Consider the following 21930-nt stretch of genomic DNA (forward strand, 5'->3'; position numbering starts at 1 on the left):
GATTTTTTAAGTAATGTCATGGCATTTGCTTGGTTTGTTGGCCTCTGTCATTAATAGTTGCCAATTAACGTCAAGAGCATGTGACTTATGAGTAAAGGGCAACACAATTACTGAAATCTGCTCTCAACTCCGGCAGTGCTTAATGTTTTTTTTCTCCACATTAAAGATGACTGGTCTTTTTACAAAACAAATATGAACTAATATAAATTTAGTTTTATGGCAGTGATGCATGAAGTAATTATTAAAACGCACATATAAATGAACACATGATCAACAAAATGACACACACAATTATGGAAAGTCACTGAGTGATCCTTTGCATCTGATTTATAATTATATAATTTTCCTTTTGATACCTAATCCATTGTTTAAAAATCTGTGGGGTGATGAAAAATGAAAGGGTGACATAGGGAAATTGTCCTTAAAATTAATTTGCCTCATCAGAACAATTAATACAGAAATAATGTACAATTACTACAGCTACTCTCAATTATAATTTTACTGTCTGAAATTAAATGTGAGGTGAAAGTAGGGTTCTGTGAAAAATGAAAAATAAACTCTACTTTTAAAAAGATGTTTAGTTCACATCAATGTAAGTTTAATCAAATAACCAAAATCTTCTGCACAGTCATCCCAGTGACAGTGTTTGGCAACTTAAAAAGTAAAACACTATTAAATACATATTTCAGAAGGTAGAAGGTAGATTACATGGAACTCCTTGGTCATTTACAGGATCAAAAGGGAACACAGTGAGAACATTTTATTTTAGCAACCAATCCTTCCAATTAGCAAAATAGCAGGAAACCTAATGCGAAGGATTACTGCAGCTCAGGAAAGACTCATACCTGTTGGCTCCTGCGATCCCCTGGGTATCCAGGCTTACAAGCCTGTAGTTTCAATCTACCTAACCATTTTATATATGACTTACATTTGAGTAAAGAAATATACTGTTGTAAAAGTTAGAGATGTGCGCTGACCCTCGTTTTTAAGTTTGGAAACCAGTGTTGGTTCTAAATCGTGTTTGTGTTTCGGCTTTGCTAGCGGTTTTGCACAAAAAATGAGAAAGGTTTTGGATTTGGATTTAATTAAAAGTTATGGAAAATATGTAAAATAATGTAATTTTGAGCTGTTTTCGCTCCAAGATTGCTATTTATAGCATTAACATTAATTTCCAGTTGTTTCCAGTCTATTTTCTAATGCTCCCTTCACAACTGTTTCAATTTTCAAAAATTTTGGCCAAAGTCTGCAGCGAGCTGTCTTAATGAAGAATTTTGTAACTTTGCCATTATTGCATTTACTTTCTTCGATTCAATTAAAAAAATAATAAACTGCATAGTGTTGATGTCTCCACTTCATTGCACCCAACCCTTCTTCACAAATTCAGACTTACTATTACTGTAATTAAATAAATAAATAAACACACAAACACCAACATAAATTTGGCAAAAGGTCACAGTTTTTATTTAAAAATGGTGACATAGAGAGCAATTCAAGTCAGCTAAAAACCAGACAGTAGAAGGTCAAATTGCCATTACACCACTAATCCCAAGATATAATCCTTTACGATGTTACGGCTTCCTAGTAACTGTCATAAGCTTTTAGAATGAACAGGAGAGGTCTTCACCTATAGCAGCTACCTTTCCCATGGAGTTTGACACACTCACAGGTACTAGGATGACCCCAGGACTTAACTCAACGTAGTAAAAGCTTATCAGCAGGAACCAGCAGCACAGAGGTAGGAGAGAGGGGGCCAAGAGCACATCCTCCCACGTCTACACAAGAGGCAGCAGTAATTTAATTACAGTTGTGTGCCCCGGCTGCATGTTACTAGCTGGGACACAGCGACAGTATGAGGTGTCCTGATTGACCTGGGATCAAAGTGAATACTTTTTGGGGACTGTCTCTGCTGCAAGTCTTGGACAGTCCCCATTACCATGGGAATGGAAGAAGCTTACCACGGGGAAATTATTTCTCAGCCCTCCTTCCCCATAATTATGTATGAGTCCCCTGGTTTGATTCAGAAAGGCAACATTACGACACAGAGCATATAAGTAAAACAAGGTAGGAAAGCCCTGCTCTTAGCTACCGATGAATGCTCTGGCAATGTATTATGTGCCTAATTTTTTAATTTTTGTTGTATGGGTGCAGGCCACGTTCATCTATTTACTTTCAAAAATGTTTCATACTACTGTCCATCCAATGGCCTCTGCTTGTTACTGTAGCTTCACTATCTATGATGAATGCCCAGTAACATTCAAAATGTATCTGAATCTATTTATTTTTCAAAATGTCTAACTATTCATTCAAACCACTGTCCATCCAATGACCTCTGCCTGCTAATTTAATTACAGCCATGCGACCCGGCGACCTGTTACTAGCCGGGACACAGTGGCAGTGTGAGACGTCTGAGTTGGACTGCCGTCAGATTGAGTGCCCATCTTCTTGGGGATCACCTCTGCTGCAAGTTTTGGAGAGTCCCTTTTTCCCAGGGGTTGAAAGAAACTTCCTCTCGGGGAATGATTTTTTAGCCCTCCCTCCACATAAATATATATGAGTCCCCTGGTTTGATTCAGCATTATGGCACAGATCTACCTCCAAGAACAATGCCATCTTGAATTCCACCATGTAACATTGTGCTCTCGCATCATCTTTTAAATGTCCACTAATGCTGCTCTCCATAGTCGTCCACTGTCATCTTAATGAAGGATTTTGTAAATTTGCCATTAGTGCATTTGCCTTCTCTGATTCAAATAAAAAAATAATTAATCATACTTTACGGTTCTCTAACTCCATCACATAGTATGAATCATCTGCCATCATATCTCCATCTATATATGTATTCCTTGCCAGTACCAAAATATGTCCTCATAATGTGGACTTTCAATTGCATTGTCAATACATTTTTTTGGGCGAACAAATCTGCATCAATGTAAGTATTATACATACTTACATGTGTGGGAAGGGCAACTATTGGCCTATCTGAACTGTCTCTTTTACATATTTTATTACACTAATAGAACATATAAATGTTTCCCCTGGGGAATGATTTTTCAGCCCTCCCTCCCCATAAAAATACATAAATATACACCAGTCCCCAGGTTTGATTCAGAAGGGCAGCATAACGGCACAGATTATATAAGTAAAATAAGGTATGAAAAGCCTTGCTCTTGGCAACTGATGAATAATCTGGCAATGTATTGTATTGTGTGCATAGTCTTTGAAGGCTTTTAGCATGACTACAGGACACCTTCATCTCTCAGCATCTTAATCTATTTATATTTATAGCAACAAGATAAGGAAAGCCCTTCTCTTGGCTACAGATGAATGATCTGGTAATGTTTTGTGTGTGTAATCTTTGAATTTTTGCAGTATGGGTGCAGGCCACCTTCATCTCTTAGCATCTACTTATATAGGGGCAAGGTAAGGAAAGCTCTTTTCTTAGCTATCAAAGAATACTCTGACAATGTTTTGTGTTCATAATTTTTTAATTTTTGTAGTGTGGGTGCAGGCCCTCATCAACTCTCAGCATCTTCATTCAAAGTAGGTAACTCTTTACAATTGGGCATCTAATGTCTAAATATCTACTGATGCCTCTGTCCATCTAATGACATCTGATTTTTACTGCCTCTTCACTCTCCATGATGTATGCTCTCTAACGTTCGAAATTTAATGTGTGCATAGCGCTTCACCATTTTTATCTCTTGCACCTTACACTAAAATTTGTTGCTGTTTAAATTATCTAATGGGTTTGCTACAGTTGGTGGCATGGCAGATGACATATTGTTTTGTAGCCACTGCAATGTTCCACATGCAGTCGCTGAATGTCAAACATGCCCAGAAAACATCCTCACACACAAAGACACTTTTTATATATAGATTTCACTGAATGACCCTTTCAAAATAAAGTATGGACAAGTATGGAAAAATAGAAAAGTTTAGAATATAATAATATATAACATTTTTTAGGGGATGTGCAGCTGCATGCTGACCCTCACAAACACTCTTTTATGTATAGATTTCACTGAATGACTCTTTTAAATGGACATATATTGAAAAATAGAAAAGATTAGAATATAATAATATATAGCATTTTTTGGGGTGTGCAGCTGTGTGCTGACCCTCACAAATACCCTTTTAAAATATAGATTTCACTGAATAACCCTTCCAAAACTGATATATATTGAAAAATAGAAAGGTTATAATAGATAGCATTTTTTTGGGGAGTGTAGCTGCTGCTGACCCTCACACACAAACACCATTTTTTAATATGGATGTCACTGAATAAGCCTTTCAAGGCTGACAAGTATTGAAAAATACTTGAAAAGATTAGAATACAATAATATATATAACCTTTTAGGGGGTGTGCAGTTGCTGATTAATCTCACAAGCAAACACTCAGTTTTTTCAAAATTATTTCAGTTGTCACTGCCCCACACAAGATTACTTTCACTAGAAAAACTTTCAATTTTAAAAGAAAGAAATTTGTTTTTAGGATTCTGCTGCTAATAATCAGACAGCAAAAGCACACTGTATTTGTCCAAGAAATAATTATCCTAGCTAGTTCGGAATGATATCTACCTAACTCAGTCTATATATACTGTCTATTACTATTATATATAAATATATATATATATATATATATATATATATATATATATATATGCATTGCAATGCACTAACAACAACCAGAAGCCACTAGTCCATGTAAAGTGTATTTAAGTTTAAAATTATAAGCAATTGGTCAGCAAACTATTTTAGCTGAGTAATCTCTGCTTAACTGCTTTACAATAATGACACAATTTTTTTACTTTTCTATGGCCCTGGTTCACTTTGAACGCTATTTTCTGAGCAGAGCACTGCAGCTAACCACCTTCCTACACTCTGTTTTAAAATGGTACTTGAGAAAATGAGGAAGGACTATGTATGCAAGAGATAGCGATCCAAAACTCACAAGAGTTTTGCAAAAAAAAAATCCCAGAAATGATGTTTCGCCTCGTTTTGAGATCAGAGTTTGTCATGAGAAGCCGAGTCACTTCTCAGTTTTGCTCTGATCCCCAACATCAGATTCTACATAACCCGAACCACTCATCTCAAGCAAATGTTAACTATCTGGGTAAGTACAATGTTGTCATCAACTGAGGTAGATAGTGTTATTAGTTATTGATGCTGGCTTACCTGGGCTGTGTAAAGTAGAGATGTTCACTGGCCCCCATGTTTTGTTTTTGGTTTTGGATCTGTATTAACTTCGTGTTTTGGTTTTGGTTTTGGCAAAACCACCCACATTTGAAATGTCTACCTAATCATACTGTTCACCATATGAATTAACGACCTAATAGTACTGTTGACACCAGAATTGTCGACTGTTACACAAGCTGATAAACCAAGACATAAATGTCAAACAGTGCGGGATGGAATTGTCCTTGGTAATATATTAAAATAGACATGTACAGTTTAACAAACCAATTACTTCAGCGACAAGGACTGCAACTTTTGTGGCTACAGTTCTTGGTTTGTTTGGACCTCACAAAACTAGTTACCAATAGGCTTAAGGCAGGTAAACGAACAGTGCTGTCAATGGCAAGAACTCTACAGTCATCATCTTCAGCCTCATCCTCACCCTCGTCAGTGTGTACATTATCCTCACACAATATTAATTCATCCCCGCCGGAATCCACCATTACAGAAGTCTCTGTACTTTGATGTAGTTGCTGGTAAAGGCCTTCTTCGTGGAATTTGTAGTTCATTTTCATGAACATCATCTTTTCCACATTTTCAGGAAGTAGCCTCATACGCTGATCGCTGACAAGGTTCCGGCTGTGCTGAAAACTCTTTCCGAGTACACACTGGAGGATGGGCAGCTTAGGTATTGTAAAGCCAGATTGTACATGGGTCTCCAATTTTTTTTTTTTCTCCCAGTATGTAAAGGGACTGTCTAAAGTTTCTATTTCTATGCTGTCATTTAAATAATCGTCCACCATTCTTTGGATGTTGATAATAGGATCAGGTGGAGTTACGGCAGAGGTGCCATGATTTTTGGGCAATTCTTTTAGACCGGGCAAGGTGTCAAAATGTTGTGCTGACTCATCTGCATTATTACTGGTTCTCTTGGAAAAGCTTACTTTTTTCCTAGCAGCAGTAGCCTGAGAAACTGAAAGAGAAGATGCTGTTGTGTCACACCACTTGAGTTGTCAACTTGCTCACCAGAAGCTCATTGCATCTCTTGTGACCTGGATAAGTTGGAAAGAAAGAGAAGACATAGCTCTTACACCTAGGATCAAGCATAGTCGCCAAAATGTAGTGATCCGATTTCAAGATGTTGATAAATCATGGATCCTGGTGAAGCGAATGAAGTACTTTATCTACAAGTCTGACATAATTAGCGTTATTGCTTTGTTTAATTTCCTCCTTCAATTTCTCAAGCTGCTTTTTCAAAAGTCTAATTAAGGGAATCACTTGGCTCAAGCTAGCAGTGTCTGAAGTCACTTCACAGGTGACTACTTTGAATGGTTTCAGCACCTTGCACAACACGGAAAGTATTCTCCACTGTGGTGGACTAAAACACATTCCCCCTCTTTCCCCAATGTTATGGCTTGTGGAGTAAGCATGGATGGATTTTTGCTGTTCCTCCATCCTCACAAGCATGTTGTGGAATTCCATCTTGTTACCATCTCTTGCTTCAGTTGGTGGCAGGGCAAATTAAATTGTTGTTGCAGCTGCTGCAATCTCTTACATGCTGTTGCAGAATGCCGGAAATGTCCCGAAATTATTCTGGCCAAAGACAGCATCTCCTGCACGTCCCTGTCATTTTCCAAAAAGCTCTGTACCACCAAGTTTATTGTGTGAGCAAAACAGGGAATGTGATGGATTTCACCCAGCTGTAATGCTCTCAAAATATTGGTGGCATTATCAGAAATGACATATTCTGAGGAGAGTCCAAACGGGATAAGCCATGTTGCAATAACATCCCTTGGTTGTTCAAACAGGTTGTCAGTGGTATGACTCTTCGTGAAGCTGGTGATACACAGAGCAGCCTGCCTCTGAAAAATCTGGTGTTGTTGGGTAAATGCTGCTGCTATTCCTGCAGCTAAAGGTGATTTATCAACCCAGTGGGCTGTCACAGTCATATAATCTTTAGTTTGCCCAGTTCCGCTTGTCCACATATCTGTGGTTAAGTGTACAGTGAGTTGAATGGCATTTTGAAGCTCAATAGATACATTTTTCAAACATTCTGGTACAGGTGAGGAATTGCTTTTCTAGTAAAATGGTGTTGTGATGAAATGTGGTAACGGGGACACAGAACCACAATTAACTGTCTAAAACCAGCTGAATTAATTATGAAATTTGGACGCAGATCTAGCACTAGCATAGTTACTATGGCTTTGCAACTGGGTGACAGCTTTCATACTTGGTTCCTCTTGCAAAGGATTGTCAAACAGTCAATTGTTGTAAACTACTAGTAGTCTTCTTCTTGGTCTGCCTCTGGAATGAAGATCCCCCCCAGCATCAGCAGCAGCGGGCCTAACAGTCAAGAATTCTTCAGAGGAATTTTGGATGAGGGAGGAGTCATTTAGTTTTAGCAACTTGCAGGGCTAATTCCGATCACTAGTAAGGATATTGATGACGAAGGTGTTGTCGGTCTAGATGGCAAGTGTTAGGATGTAGCTCAGAGAAGGGAGCTAGCTGATGCTGGACTGCTTGATTTTATTTTTTTAGCATAAGTTTCAGATTTTCCCAACTTGCCATGAACTCACTTCAAATGACATTACATGGATGAGGTTCCTAGATGGTTAAGGTCCCTACCTCTACTGACTGTGGCTTGACAAACACTACAAATGGCTAGATAACTGTTGCCAGGATTTGGGTAAAAATAATTCCACACATAAGAGGTGGATTTTTTTGGTCTTATGCCCAGGCATGACAATGGCATTCTTCTTCACTGGCAAGAACTGCTTCTACTGGTGCAGGACTTACACAAACAACATCATCCTTATCAACATCCTCATTAGCGCCATTGTCAGGTACACAAATATCCCCCTCATCCTGTTGCAAATCCAAAGTGGCATTCTCAATTTGTTTATCACCGGCTACACTTGGGTTGCTCATCCACACATTTGCAGAAATGGGGAAAGGAGGTTTCTTTAGGAATATCAGAAAGGTGTGGCTTAAACTTAGCACTCGTTGATAGACTCTTCTCAGGGATTTGTGTCATTTCTAAAAATACAGTGCCTTACTGTTTTTTCCAGCTCAACTTTTACACATAAAAGTTATTGGGCACCTCTTTTGAACACAGAATGACAAAATCTTGCATCGGCATGACCTTAAAAGAAGATGCCTCACTGACAGTTGCAGAACTAGCACTCATACAGAAAGACAAAGGTCTAATTCATTCCTTGCCACTGCGTGTGTAGAATGGCATGTTGGCAATTTTATGTTTTTCTACAGTTAACTTTGCCTTGATTACAGGTGTTTTTTTATTTTTTACCAAGGTAAAAGCTTTTTTTGACATTTCTGTTTCCTTTACTTAAAACCACTATGCACCATTCGCAAAGGCTTTAGCAGATGAAGTAGGGGGATTAGTATCCTCATGACTGGTGCCAGGAGCTGCTTGATGCTCCTGTTGTTCTGTGGACTGATCGGAGTCCATATCGTTGGCACTAAACAATGTGACTGGAGAGTGACACAGACACTGCCACCCCTTCTGTTTCTGTATGAGCAATGGCACACAACTATGTCACTGGAGACTGATAAGAACATTGCCACCCCTCCTGTTTTCTGTGTGAACAATGGCACTCAGCAATGTGACTGGAGAGTGGCAAGAACACACCCATCCCTCCTGTTTCTGAATGAGCCATGGCACACAGCTATGTCACTGGAGACTGAGTAGAATACTGCCATCCCACCTGTTTCTGTATGAGCGCTGACACTGACCAATTTCACTGGACACTGCCAAGAACGATCCTACCCCTTCTGTCTCTGTCTGTGAAATGGCGCTGGATCTCTGTGGAGGGCGCTAATTATGGAATCCAAAACTTGCGAGATCTGACGACGTGCCAATGACGTTTTGCCTCAATTTCAGTTCCGATGATGCACAAAAGTAGTGAGCCGACTTGACTCGGTTCTCGGATTGCCTAAGTTCGGGGGGGGGCTCGGTTTTCCCTAGTGTAAAGAAGTGGGTGACTGGTCTTCACCAGGGATCCCCATAAGTACATTATGGACACCCACAGGTCGTGGGCTCCAGTTTTACACTACTAGGCAGCAGCTGACTTAGGACAGACCCGACAACTGAAGGTGATAGAGCTGGAAATGAAATGTTAACATTTATAATGTTTCCCCCTTAATGTCGACAGTCATAATGTCTACACAGTTAAAATGTTGACACGCATAATGTATACACATTCAAAATTTTGACATGTAAAATTTGTACAGGGTTGTAATGTCGACATAAATAAATAGATGTAAACAATAAAAAATGGCAGAACATGTTAAAAAAAGGCAAAAAATAAACAGCATGTGGGTTGATTTTCCCACTTTATTTAAATCAATTAATCTACTACAAATCAACAAAAGACAAAATGATTAATTGTCCAAACTCTCTAATCTGGTAAACAGCAATTATCTTTCAAATTCATAAAATTTGTAACAAATGCCATTGATTTTAAAAAATGTGATTTCACCAACAATGCTTGAAACTTTTCTGGGCTTTTCTTATTCATTTCAATTGTTCTTTCATTTCAATGGGTTTTCCAGCATGTACACCCCATTGAAATAGATGCCCAAAACTCTGATAATAAATATATAATTTGGGCAGTGTCTCCCCCAAATCCTCAGCTAGCTTCAGCCTCAGCAGAAGAGAGCTTGAGTTGGTTTCCACTAAAACAAAGACCATGAGATCGGGGTCCCACAGCTACTGTGAAAACCACCCTCAGGTTAGACATCCTCCATTGGTTCCCGCTACATGAGTAAGGACATTAGCGCGGTGACCCCCTGCCATAGAGAAAACCAGCTTGAGGTTGATCAGTATATAGCTTGTGATCTATGAAAAAACAACATGTTTCTTTCAAACCAGAGACTACCAGCTCTGCACTGAAACGTCTGGGGCACTTCACAACTCCTCTGGGTTGTGGAAAATGGGGTAACAAGATTAGGACATATGCTGTGGCAACCATCCCAGTTGTTCTACCATAAAGGACACAGACCCCTAAGACCCCTGTCCATAATACCAGGAGATTAAAATTAAACACATACATAATTTTAAAAAACATAGTAACATAGTTGATGAGGTTGAAAACAGACACCAGTCCATCAAATTCAACCTATTTTGGATCTCCTGCGATCCTGCACTTATATTTGAAATTGATCCAGAGTAAGCAACCGCCAATCTGTTTCAATTATGAAAATCCCCACAAGACTCAATATTGCAGTCCTATTTTTACCCTATATTCTCTACTATCCTTCATTTTAATTAACGGTCGTATCCCTGGATACACCTTTCCGCTAAAAATGTGTCTAACCCTTTCTTAAACATATCTATTGAATCTGCCATCACAACCTTCCCTGGCAATGAATTCCATATCTTGACTGCCCTTGCTGTAAAGAACCCCTTCCTTTGCTGGTTGTGAAATTTCCTCTCCTCTAACCTTAGGGGGTGACCACGTGTCCTATGTATAGTCCTTGGGGTAAAAAGTTTCCATGAAAGCTCTCTGTATTGACCCTTAATGTATTTGTACATAGTAATCATATCGCCCCTTAGACGCCTCTTTTCTAAAGTAAACATGCCTAAACTGGCTAACCTTTCCTCATAACTTAATGACTCCATACCCTTTATCAATTTTGTCGCCCTTCTCTAAACCCTTTCTAGTCACAAATTATCTTTTTTATAGAGTGGTGCCCAGAACTGTACTGCATATTCAAGATGAGGTCTTACCAACGATTTATACAGTGGCAAAATTACACTGTCTTCCCTTGCATCTATACCCCTTTTTATGCATGCCAATACTTTATTTGCCCTTGCAGCTGCTGCTTGACATTGAGCACTATTGCTAAGTCTACTGTCTACAAGCACTCCCAAATCCTTTTCCATTACGGATTCTCCTAAATTAATTTCATTTAATTTATAGATTGCATTCTTGTTTTTGATTCCTAAATGCATAACCTTACACTTATCTATGTTAAACCTTATATTCCATTTGGTCGCCCAATCCTCCAGTTTATTTAAGTCCCTCTGTAGAGAAGCTACATCTTGCTCTGACTTTATTACCTTACAGAGTTTAGTGACATCTGCAAAAATAGAAACTTTACTATCTAAACCATCAACAAGGTCATTAATAAATATATTAAAAAGGAGTGGCCCCAGCACAGAACCTTGAGGTACTCCACTTAAAACCTTTGATCAATTAGAAAATGTTCCATTTATCACAATTTTCTGTTCCCTATTCTCTAACCAGTTTTCGATCCAAGTACAAATGTTGCTTCTTATACCCAGTTTCCTTATTTTATAAACCAACCTCTTGTGTGGCACTGTATCAAAGGCCTTTGCAAAATCGAAGTAGACCACATCTACTGTGCTGCCCTGGTCTAAGTTCCCACTTACTTCCTTGTAGAAACTAATTAGATTAGTTTGACATGACCTATCCCTCACAAATCCATGTTGATTCCCACTAATAATTTTATTTCGTACCAAGTAATCCTGAATACTATCCCTTAAAATACCTTCCAGTAGTTTCCCCACTATTGAAGTCAGGCTTACAGGTCTATAATTTCCTGGTTGTGATCTCGTCCCCCTTTTTAAACAACGGCACCACATCTGCTATTCGCCAATCCCTTGGTACTGAGCCTGATGAGATTGAATCTCTGAAAATTAAGAATAGTGGTCTAGCTATTTCCGAGTTTAACTCCATAAGGACCCTTGGGAATATGCTATCTGGACCTGGAGCTTTATTTATCTTAATATTCTTCAGTCGCCTTTGGACTTCTTCCTCTGACAACCAAGTATTAATTAATGGCATGGTTTCATTTCCATTTTTGTGTATTACTCCTACCATTTGTTCCTCTCTGGTAAATACTGAAGAAAAGAAAGTGTTTAATACCTCTGCTTTTTCCTTAGTATCATTTATCAATTCACCCATCTCACTTCTTAGGGGTCCTATATTATCTTTTTTAATCCTTTTGCCATTTATGTACTTAAAAAAACTTTTTGGGGCTTGTCTTACTTTCTTTTGCAACATGCCTTTCATTTTCTAATTTAGCCAATCTAATTTCCTTTTTGCATGTTTTATTACATTCCTTGTATCTACGGAAGGACTCCTCTGACCCTTCAAACTTAAACAATTTAAATGCAAGCTTCTTCCTTTGCATTTCTTCCCTTACCTTTTTATTTAGACACATTGGTTTAGACTTAATTCTTTTACTTTTATTTCCCATAGGAATGTACTTATACGTATATATTTCCAACACCATTTTAAAGACAGCCCACTTTTCTTCCGTATTTTTTCCTTCAAGGGCTTTCTCCCAGTCTATGCTCTTTATAGACTCCTTTAGCATATTAAAATTTGCCTTTCTAAAGTTTAAAGTCCTAGTTGATCCCTTATACCGTTGCTTCTGGAAACTAATTTCAAATGAGACCATATTATGATCACTGTTTCCCAAGTGCTCCCTTACTTGAATATTTGATATTACGTCTACATTGTTTGTTATTACAAGGTCCAGTATAGTCCGGTTCCTAGTTGGTTCCTCTACTAATTGGGACATGTAATGTTCTTTTAGCGTGCCCAGAAACCTATTTCCCCTATTTCCCCTAGCTGTACTGCAGGTCTCAGTACTCCTATGACATATATAGATCGATACATACATTAGGCGCTGTCTTCACACACAATAGGAAGAAGGATGTGTATTGTATAGGAACAATATCCAAGTTTCAATAATCTAGAGTATGAAACATAATACACAGAAAGAAAATTTTGATGGTGAAGTATGTTGGCAAAAGTGTGATCTTGATAAATCTTTAACACTCCTATATAAGTATATGCCCCTGCCAGATATTGATGGTGGACATAACACCCGTGTTTTCACTCTGTGGAGGCCCCCTATAGGGTATGTGCTTACTCAATAGTAGAATTAGTCAGGTCCTCAGAGGATATAACGATGTTTCACTTGATCCAAATATTACTCTTGGCGATTTTCACTCAAAAATAAAAAGAATAAAAACAATCTGGTGCATTACCTTTTATAAACATCAAATAAAATACAAATACATATTGCTCGTACCGTAAAGCGGATTATTTCTCGCATGCAACAACAAGGTGGATGTATCCCTCACCCCAATCGATACCATCCATCCGTGTGTATGTCCGACAATCCTGGTAACTCAGCTGTTCAAAACCAACGCGTTTCAACCTAATGGCGGTCTTTTTCAAGGTGTAATAATCTGTGAGCCCAGTGTCCTATTTATTCTCCGGACACACCCACTATTCAAAACGAGGCTTGGTTGTGTAGTTGAAAAGCGGAAGTTCCGGAATCCTGTTCGTTAAAACCCGATCTCCGTTACCATGGTCACGTGTATGTTTGAAACCAAGCCTCGTTTTGTTATTGTAAAGTTGTGGTGAACTTTTTCTGATACAAGCAGGGCGGCATATCTTAGTGGAGCGCCACAGACACAGCTCAACATTGTTACATTTATAGGTCTCAGTACTCCAATCAATGTCCGGATAATTAAAATCCCCCATAATTAAAATTTGAACTAGTTGTGTAGCCTTTTCAATTTGCTGTAGAAGTTGGGCTTCCTCAATCGTACTAATATCTGGTGGTTTATAGCATATCCCTATCAGCAACTTCTCTGAACTTTTTCCTCCGCTGGATATTTCCACCCACAATGCTTCTATATTATCACCAATATTCTCATATATAACTTCCTGAATACTTGTTTTTTTTCTGGCTTAAAAATATTCTCCTCCTCCCCTTTTATTTACCCTATCCCTCCTGAAGAGAGAATAGCCTTCCAAGTTGACTGCCCAGTCATGTGTATCATCCCACCAGGTCTCCGTAATACCTATAATATCATACTGCTCATTCATTGCTACTAGTTCTAACTCCCCCATTATACCTGTCAGGCTTCTTGCATTTGCAAGCATACACTTAAGTCTATTGCCTCCCTTAGGTATTTCTTTTTGCTTTAAAAGGGGCCTCTCCTTATCGGCTATGCTTCCCTTTCCCCCCCTCTCCACCCCCTGGACTCTTGTTAAATTCCTCCTTACTAATCTCAATGTCTATCCCATAAATACTTGCTTGCCCCTCCCCCAGGAGCCTAGATTAAAATCTCCTCCAACCTTCTAACCATCCTCTCCCCAGCACTGCAGCCCCCTCCTCATTCAGGTGCAATCCATCACGACAATACAGATGGCAACTGACCGAGAAATCAGCCCAGTGCTCTAAGAATCCAAAACCCTCCTTCCTAAACCAAACTTGTAGCCACGCATTAACCTCCCGCTGCCTCCCTGGACTAGCGCGTGGCACAGATAGTATTTCCGAAAATACTACCTTGGATGTCCTTGCCTTAAGTTTGAGACCTATGTCCTTGAAATCATTCTTTAGGACACCCCTTCTTCCTCTAACTCGGTCATTGGTGCCAACATGCACCAAAACCGCTGGGTCATTCCCAGCCCCTCCCAACAATCTGTCCACCCGATCCGCAATATGCCGAGCCCGAGCACCCGGGAGACAACACACTGTTCGGCATGCACGGTCCCAGTAACAGATTGCCCTATCTACTTTCCTAATAATTGAATCCCCTACCACCACAATCTGCATGGATCCCTGAGTAACTTCGGTCCCCTCTATGCTGGAGAGACCATTTCCCTGGTTGCTTGAGGAAGCAGTCTCATCCAACGCTACCAATTCTGAACTGCCTTCCACAGTATCTTCATCCAATCTGGCAAATCTGCTGGGATTGCTTAGCTCAGAACTGGCCTGCCTCTTCCTCCCTCTGCTACCCCTAGTAACTGTTACCCAGCTGCCTACCTGTGTATTCTCCTCTGTCTCTGCTCCACCCTGCTCAGCTAACGCATCAACGGTGAGCTGTAAATTTTGCTCCAGGTTGGCAATGTCTCTCAATGTTGCAATGGTCTGCTTTAGATCAGTTACCTGGGCTTCCAAAAAGAACAATTGCTAACATTTCTCACAGAGGTATAAACCTTGGAACACTTGCTCCAAGTGTGCATACATATGACAAGATATGCATTGAGTGAGATCATCAAGCCTGCTACCACTCATCTTATTATGGCTAACCTAACTTCTTATAGCCTACAGTGAACTTGAGAGTACTAACCTTTGCTAGCCACTTACCAGATTAAACCCCTTCCTGGATTCAACTCCTTACTGGATCTAACTCAACACTTTAAACAAACAGCACTTGAAATCAAACAGCAGTGAAATCACAAGCTCAATTTAACTGACTAAAAGACTCATCCTTGTTTGCAACTTTATTAAATCTAAAATAAAATATTTATTCTTGATCCATCTTAGTTCGAATGAGAAAATAAAAAATGTAAAAACCCCATATGAAGCAACACATCCCCTCACTGATACTGCACGTTGCCGAATGATCAAAGCAAGTAATTCCTGAAACTCTCCTTCTCCACCAGCCAACCACAAGCAACCAAGCTGACTGAGGTGGCTGTTGAGGACTTGTCTGATTATTTATTTATTTAGTACTGGAGCTTGTCTTACTGATCACTGGGTATTACTATTATTTCAATGAGGTAACACACAGTCTGTAAACCATATTGAAATGAATAGGAAAAGCTCCATACACCCCACTCATCTCACTAGTTTTGAAGCGATCTTGAGTGTTTAAAACCAGTGAAAACATTTTCAGCTATTTCCACAACTATTTACTAAATTGATCACTAATAGATTCTCCCTGTTCTATACTTAACACTGAGATATTAGTGAATGCAATTATGACAATGCACAGTTCTCATGTTGGATACTATTCTTGTATACAGTGTAATAGAATTGTTTAAAGGTTCAGTGGTTAGGTCATGTTGGGTAGGTATAGTGTCCTATCACATTAGTCTGTACAGAGTGTAATAGAATTTTATTATAATCCTATCCAGTTGTCAGGTCATTCTGGTAAGGTGTAGAGTCCTATGTTTTATATAGTTTAATATAATTATTTTGTAATCATGTTCATGTCATGTTGAGTGGTTTAACATATATGTCTGTAGTGAGTGCATTAGAATTGTATTTCATGAGGCCATTTTGTGTTGGGTAGGAGTTGTAGGCTTGATGCTGAGTTGTACACCCATGTGTTAAAACCCCCCACTAAAATCAAACACATGTAAAAATAAAGTATATACATCCAATCAGACACGTCTCAATATGCATCCAGCTCTGCACCAGTAGTATATAAGCCAACTTTATGTCAGAGGTAGATCAGATATGCTTACAACAAAATAGGTCATGAACAAAAGTAATGTTATTTTAACATTGGCTTGATAGTGAAAAGTCATTAACTGTTTGGTTTGATTTAAATAAAAAACCCTGTATAATACCGCAGGGATAATCTTCCATCTCACAATCGAATGAAAGTAGCAAAAAGCTTATTCTAAAATACAAATGTATCTAATATAGGAACAATCAATGATGAAAACACTATCACCGCCTTACTGTACTCAATCTGAGTTTGACCGTCCCTTCACACCCCCGTTCAAACTCTACCAGTGCAAAGAGGTACAAGTGTCAGAGCTGCACACGGACAATGGAATTCATATTACAAATTTATATATTTTACGCTAAGCAGACAAGCATGTGCCAAGCTCAGCATAAGCCCCCATGTCTCTATATAGTACTCCTCACACAACATGCTACCAAATGCTACAACTATGTTACCAAATGACAGCAACTATAAAACAATGTTCAGCGTAAGCTAGCAATTTGTGCAACAGCAACCTGGATAAACTTATCGGATAATTAAAGGATATTGATGGCAAATATTAAGCCTAGCATTAGATGTTCTCTGCATTATAAGCATCTGAATGAGCATGCTTTTCTACTAATTAAACTGCAATACCATTCTCCTGCACTATCAGGATAACTGAAACATAACTAAGCATAAATAACTATGAAGAATTCAGCCTTGTCTTATATAAAAGCAGAACCTGAGTGCCACTAGGGGCCACTGTTTTCTAAATATTAACTGGAAGCAATAGGTCATTTGGTCTTTAGATTTACAAATTAATAAGTATTTAGGGAATTATTTTGAATGGTTTAAAAATGAAATTAGTCTACATAAAAAAATAAAAACATACTCCTTTGCTTTAAAAAGAAAAAGAAAATAAAGGTGGACAAATGCAGTTGTATAAAGAGTGTGTAACTCATGAAATGTTGTATAATGAATATTAATCATAAATTATACATTAAAACATTATATACATATACACTTCTTTAATTACAGGAATTAGTGTAACTAAGGTATAGCTGCTATTAGTTTTATATTAGAATTGTTACACGGTTTACAGTCTTACGATGCAGAGTTGTTTTACATCTCCAAGACAAATAAGAACAAAGCGTACAGTTCCCTGTTTGATCATGTATTTGTCATCCTAGCAACTAACAATATGTAGTTGTGCAGGAGGGTATTCAAATTGTACTTGTAATTTGAAGTTTAGCCAAACCTATTTGTAAGTTATATGCTGAAATACAGAATAGCTGTTCTATTATGAATGATTATTATGCAGCAGGAAGGTTTTCTCTAAGATCCTTTAGAATATTATTTTCACTTTGCTTAAACTGTCATATTAATACAAGTGGCAAGATTTTTTGTGCCACATTGCATTATTTCTACTACATTTGTGCTCTTTCATCTAAAATCCCACGACCTTTAACTTTGAATGTACACGCGATGGCTGATGTTTCCATGTCATATTGGGACAATTCTAATACCAGTCAGGACTAAGCTCTAGTATGTACTAGTACTCAAGTAAATGTACTATTTGACATTACAATACATCAAAAGTTACATATTAATGAGCTAGATAGTGCACATGAAATAAACATTTATACTTAAATAATTGTGTCCCTCATGGCTTCTTTCACTCCTTTGCAGGTGCATGAACGAAGTGCTACTTTAGCTGATGCAGCATAGCATGGGTGACAGGCAATGCACCTAAGTCTGTCAAAGCGCATTATGGAATTTGCAGCAAAATACCCCTCCCTCTGGCATCAGCATCAGTCCTAATTTAAAATGTTTAAAGCAAAGGAATAAACATTTTTGCAAAATAAATGGCATTACCCCATCCAAACCAAAACAACAGCCCTGTTAGTTTCTACCACAACAGAGACAATGAGCATTTGGTTCCAAGTCATTGTAAAGTAAGCTCCAGGCTGATCAGTATAGGGCTGATGCAGAAAAAAATCAGCATCCCCCCACCAGAGGCTACTAGTCCCATTCTGGAAAGCTTCTCGTTACAACACCTGCCATCTTAGCTACGCTAAGATTGTGGGTCAAAGCCACTACATTCATAGAGGATATGCCCTTCCAATTCTGACTCTTCTGACTATCGAGAATATCTAAACTAATCCCAGATCTAAACTTAATTGCTTGGAATGGCAACGTGTTTGAGAATCCAAACTTACTCCTCTTTTCACAGTAGCACTTGCAATTTCAGATCTCGGGATTTCTATAAATACTCCATAAATAGTCATTGTCTATATCATTTCTTTACTATCAATACTACCCTAAAAATTTTGTCTCTTTCTATAGTGACCAATTTCATAAGGAAGATAAGCAAATTTATAAGAGAGAATCTTGTTTCGGTATAAAGACCTAATATCACCCAAACCCTTCCCAAATGTACTGCGTAAGTTCATCTTAATCTTACACTATCACCAGAAGAGGGGGAAAAAATATTCAGCAATTTTCACTGCATATTAGATGACTTTTAAATTCTGACATGATTTTTAAAAGGATAAATATAGTGTGGGGCATAAGCAGAACTATAGTTTGGAACATAATTACCGTTCTTAATCTCTTACCTCAATCATTTGTTACATGCTTGTTCTTCTGTTCTTGGTATGTAATTCTTTTACATAACAACTTATTGATACTGGGAATACAATAATCTCTATTAGGCATCAAAACAACTTAAATAACCTTTCTAATACAGCAGAGACAACTCCCCGTGTTGTGTGCAAAAACAAATTCTTTAAACACACAAAAGCATAGTATATGCCCAAGCGATGAGGAAAGCACTATTTGTTTCAGTGGTACAATGCCAAACAGCCAATCACAAGCAGATCACAGGTGCTGGAGACTGCTATGTATACCTGCCCCTGACCCCCCGCAAATTATAAAGCTTTCTCAGGCATATATACATATTTTTCCCAGTCTGTATCAGTTAACAATTGCACGTACATGCCATTATCATGCCATTGTTAGAATACTCCATCCTGCTTCTCCAGGAGCAGGCTGGCATTAAGTTGCAGAATCGCGCAAATCTGTATGGGCGCATATCCGTGCAGTCACTTTCTGGACATAATTTCCCATTTTTGACCCATTTCCTCTATATACTTATCTTTATTGTACTCTCCTAGCGCTTGATTTTTTAAATAAAAACTAATAATAAAAAATAAAGAAAAATTCAAAAAAGTTTGATTTTCACCATAAAAAAATGATTACTTGCCAATCTCCACCAACATGTGTGTTGGTGCAGAATTCATCGCCTTCTCTGGAGTGGTAATTGTCATGCACATCATGACGCCTGGTTATGCACCCCCCTACCCCTTTATATCACTACAATTCCCCTCCTCCACAAAATAAAATCTAATTTTTATACTGCTCCGAAAGGAAATGAACTGGTGTACCTACTAATTTCTTCACTCCGGTCAACCCCCCCTCCCCTTTGTCTGTGTAGTCTATTGCTCCTCTACAGATATGGTCATCATGCTCTGCAACCCACTGCACCCATGGTAAAATGTAGGCATAATTGTGCAGTTAGAGGCTCATATTGTGTCCAAAGATGAATTCGCACTCGGAGCAGCTGTTTTGCACTTCATAATTAACCTCCATTGTGTGTTTTGGTGGATTTATACCTAGGGACAGAGCCAGCGATGTCCATTAGGATGCCGTCTACTGTACACAAATTATATATATTCTGTAGGCAGCTTCCTTACCCAATCAAGCTAAGACTGTATCACAAGGAGAAAAGTGACCTGCCAAGATCACCGAGAGTAGTTAAGATTCAATCTGGGTATTTAACTCAATCAGTGCCACTGTCAATTAGTGCATTCCTTATTTTATCAGATTTTAATTAGTGAAATACATCTTAAGTAATATATTTTTCCCTTTGCCACAGATTCCAAGGATCATCTTGACACATCCTTCCACTTCAGATGAAGATATTGACCAGTTAACTCAGGACCAAGACTTTGATCTTGAAGAGCCTGATATGACAGAAGACCATCTATTCTTGGATTGCTTACAAAGTACACCAAGTAATTCCTAACATGCCTAAAATTGCTTTATTTAATATTATAGAGGACTGAAGCCATTATGCCTTACTATTAGATTTAAAGCATGTTGAAGACCTACATTATACTCTGCCTTCTCTAATGGATCTGAACTGAAAATTCGAAAAGGTTTCTTTCTTAAAGGGTTTAAAGTGGACAAGTTATCTTTGATTGACATTTTCCTATAATGCTAAGAAAAGAAAAACTGTCTAAGCTTTTAGCATGTCCATATATTTTTTTAAAGTTTTTTTTTTAACCATTTTTTTTTTTTTCTTCTTTTGCTGTTTTGGCAAACCCTCACTAATACTAGTGGGTAATACCACCAAAACCAAGTCAAGTAGATGCACTTAACTCATGTTAATACACAGGGATAGCTCAATTGCAGCACCATCACCTAAGCATACAAATTCAAACTTCATTAGGATTAAGACAAATGTTGTTTTTTATAGATTTGTAAAAAGTTACACAACTGAAATGTTTTTATTAAGAATAAATAAAACAGAAATGTATACATTTGTTATAATTTTTAACAGTATAATTATTAATTAAAATATGTCCCCATGCACCAAAAGCACAACCATCAGAATTACTGTTTTATATTTTATACCAAATGGTAATGCTAGTAAATATACTTTTTATTTTCCACATTCTGTATAAATCATAACGTTTATATGTGCTTCATTATAATGCTGTAATGAAGATCTGTAATTCCCAAAATGTTACTAACAAAACTGCTAATTAATGAATATTTCTAACAGCATTGTATTTCCTTGTATGTCTGTTCTTTAATATTGCGGTTACATTATCAAGCTTTAATGTTCTCAGTGTTCTCAATTCAACATCACGTTTGATGCAAAAATATGAGTTACACAATAATGTAAAATTCCTGTAATACCTGAAATGGACCATTTCTGACTCATTGTGAAATGAATTTTCAAGGAGATTTATAAGTGCAGAGATTTACTGGAAAATGCAGAACTGAAAACTGCAAACTCCCACACATATTTTTCGATTAAACCAAAAGAAAGGTGATTGATGTTAGAAACTTTGGGGGATAAGAAACAAAACATTCTTTAAGGCCACAAAAAAAAGTGAATTTTATTTTATGTGCTCATTTGACAACACTGCTGTGTCTATGACCCTTATTTGTAAAAGGGCAAGGTGCCCTATTGCTGGCAAAAAAAGGTGTTTTCACCAGTGATAAGCTAAGTTATTATTTTGTCCAATATATGAAAGGGTTACCACCATCAATATCATTATCGCTGGCAATATCCCCACCAGCTGTAAGTTTTGCTGGGTTTTGCTGCCGAACACTTCGCAGCAGGTTTTTTCACCCCATTAGTGCAAATGAAGGCCCAAGCTTGAGTTTCACTGTGCACATATGAGCTCAACTGCAGAAGCTGACCCGGTTAAATGAACTCTTACCGC

General features: G+C 38.1%; 1 protein-coding gene across 1 annotated transcript in view; it reads left to right on the forward strand.

Moving 5' to 3' along the window:
* The window catches only part of LOC142142516 (uncharacterized), a 43990-nt gene extending 22843 nt beyond the window's left edge, over positions 1-21147 (forward strand). Inside the window, exon 4 of the mRNA XM_075200402.1 lies at positions 20349-21147. Coding sequence (XP_075056503.1) covers positions 20349-20498 — 150 coding nt within the window. The 3' untranslated portion in view covers positions 20499-21147. The remainder of the gene's footprint in view (positions 1-20348) is intronic.
* Positions 21148-21930: the final 783 nt, after the last annotated feature.

This window comes from Mixophyes fleayi, chromosome 3 (assembly GCF_038048845.1).
Source record: "Mixophyes fleayi isolate aMixFle1 chromosome 3, aMixFle1.hap1, whole genome shotgun sequence".
Classification (NCBI taxonomy): Eukaryota; Metazoa; Chordata; class Amphibia; order Anura; family Limnodynastidae; genus Mixophyes; species Mixophyes fleayi.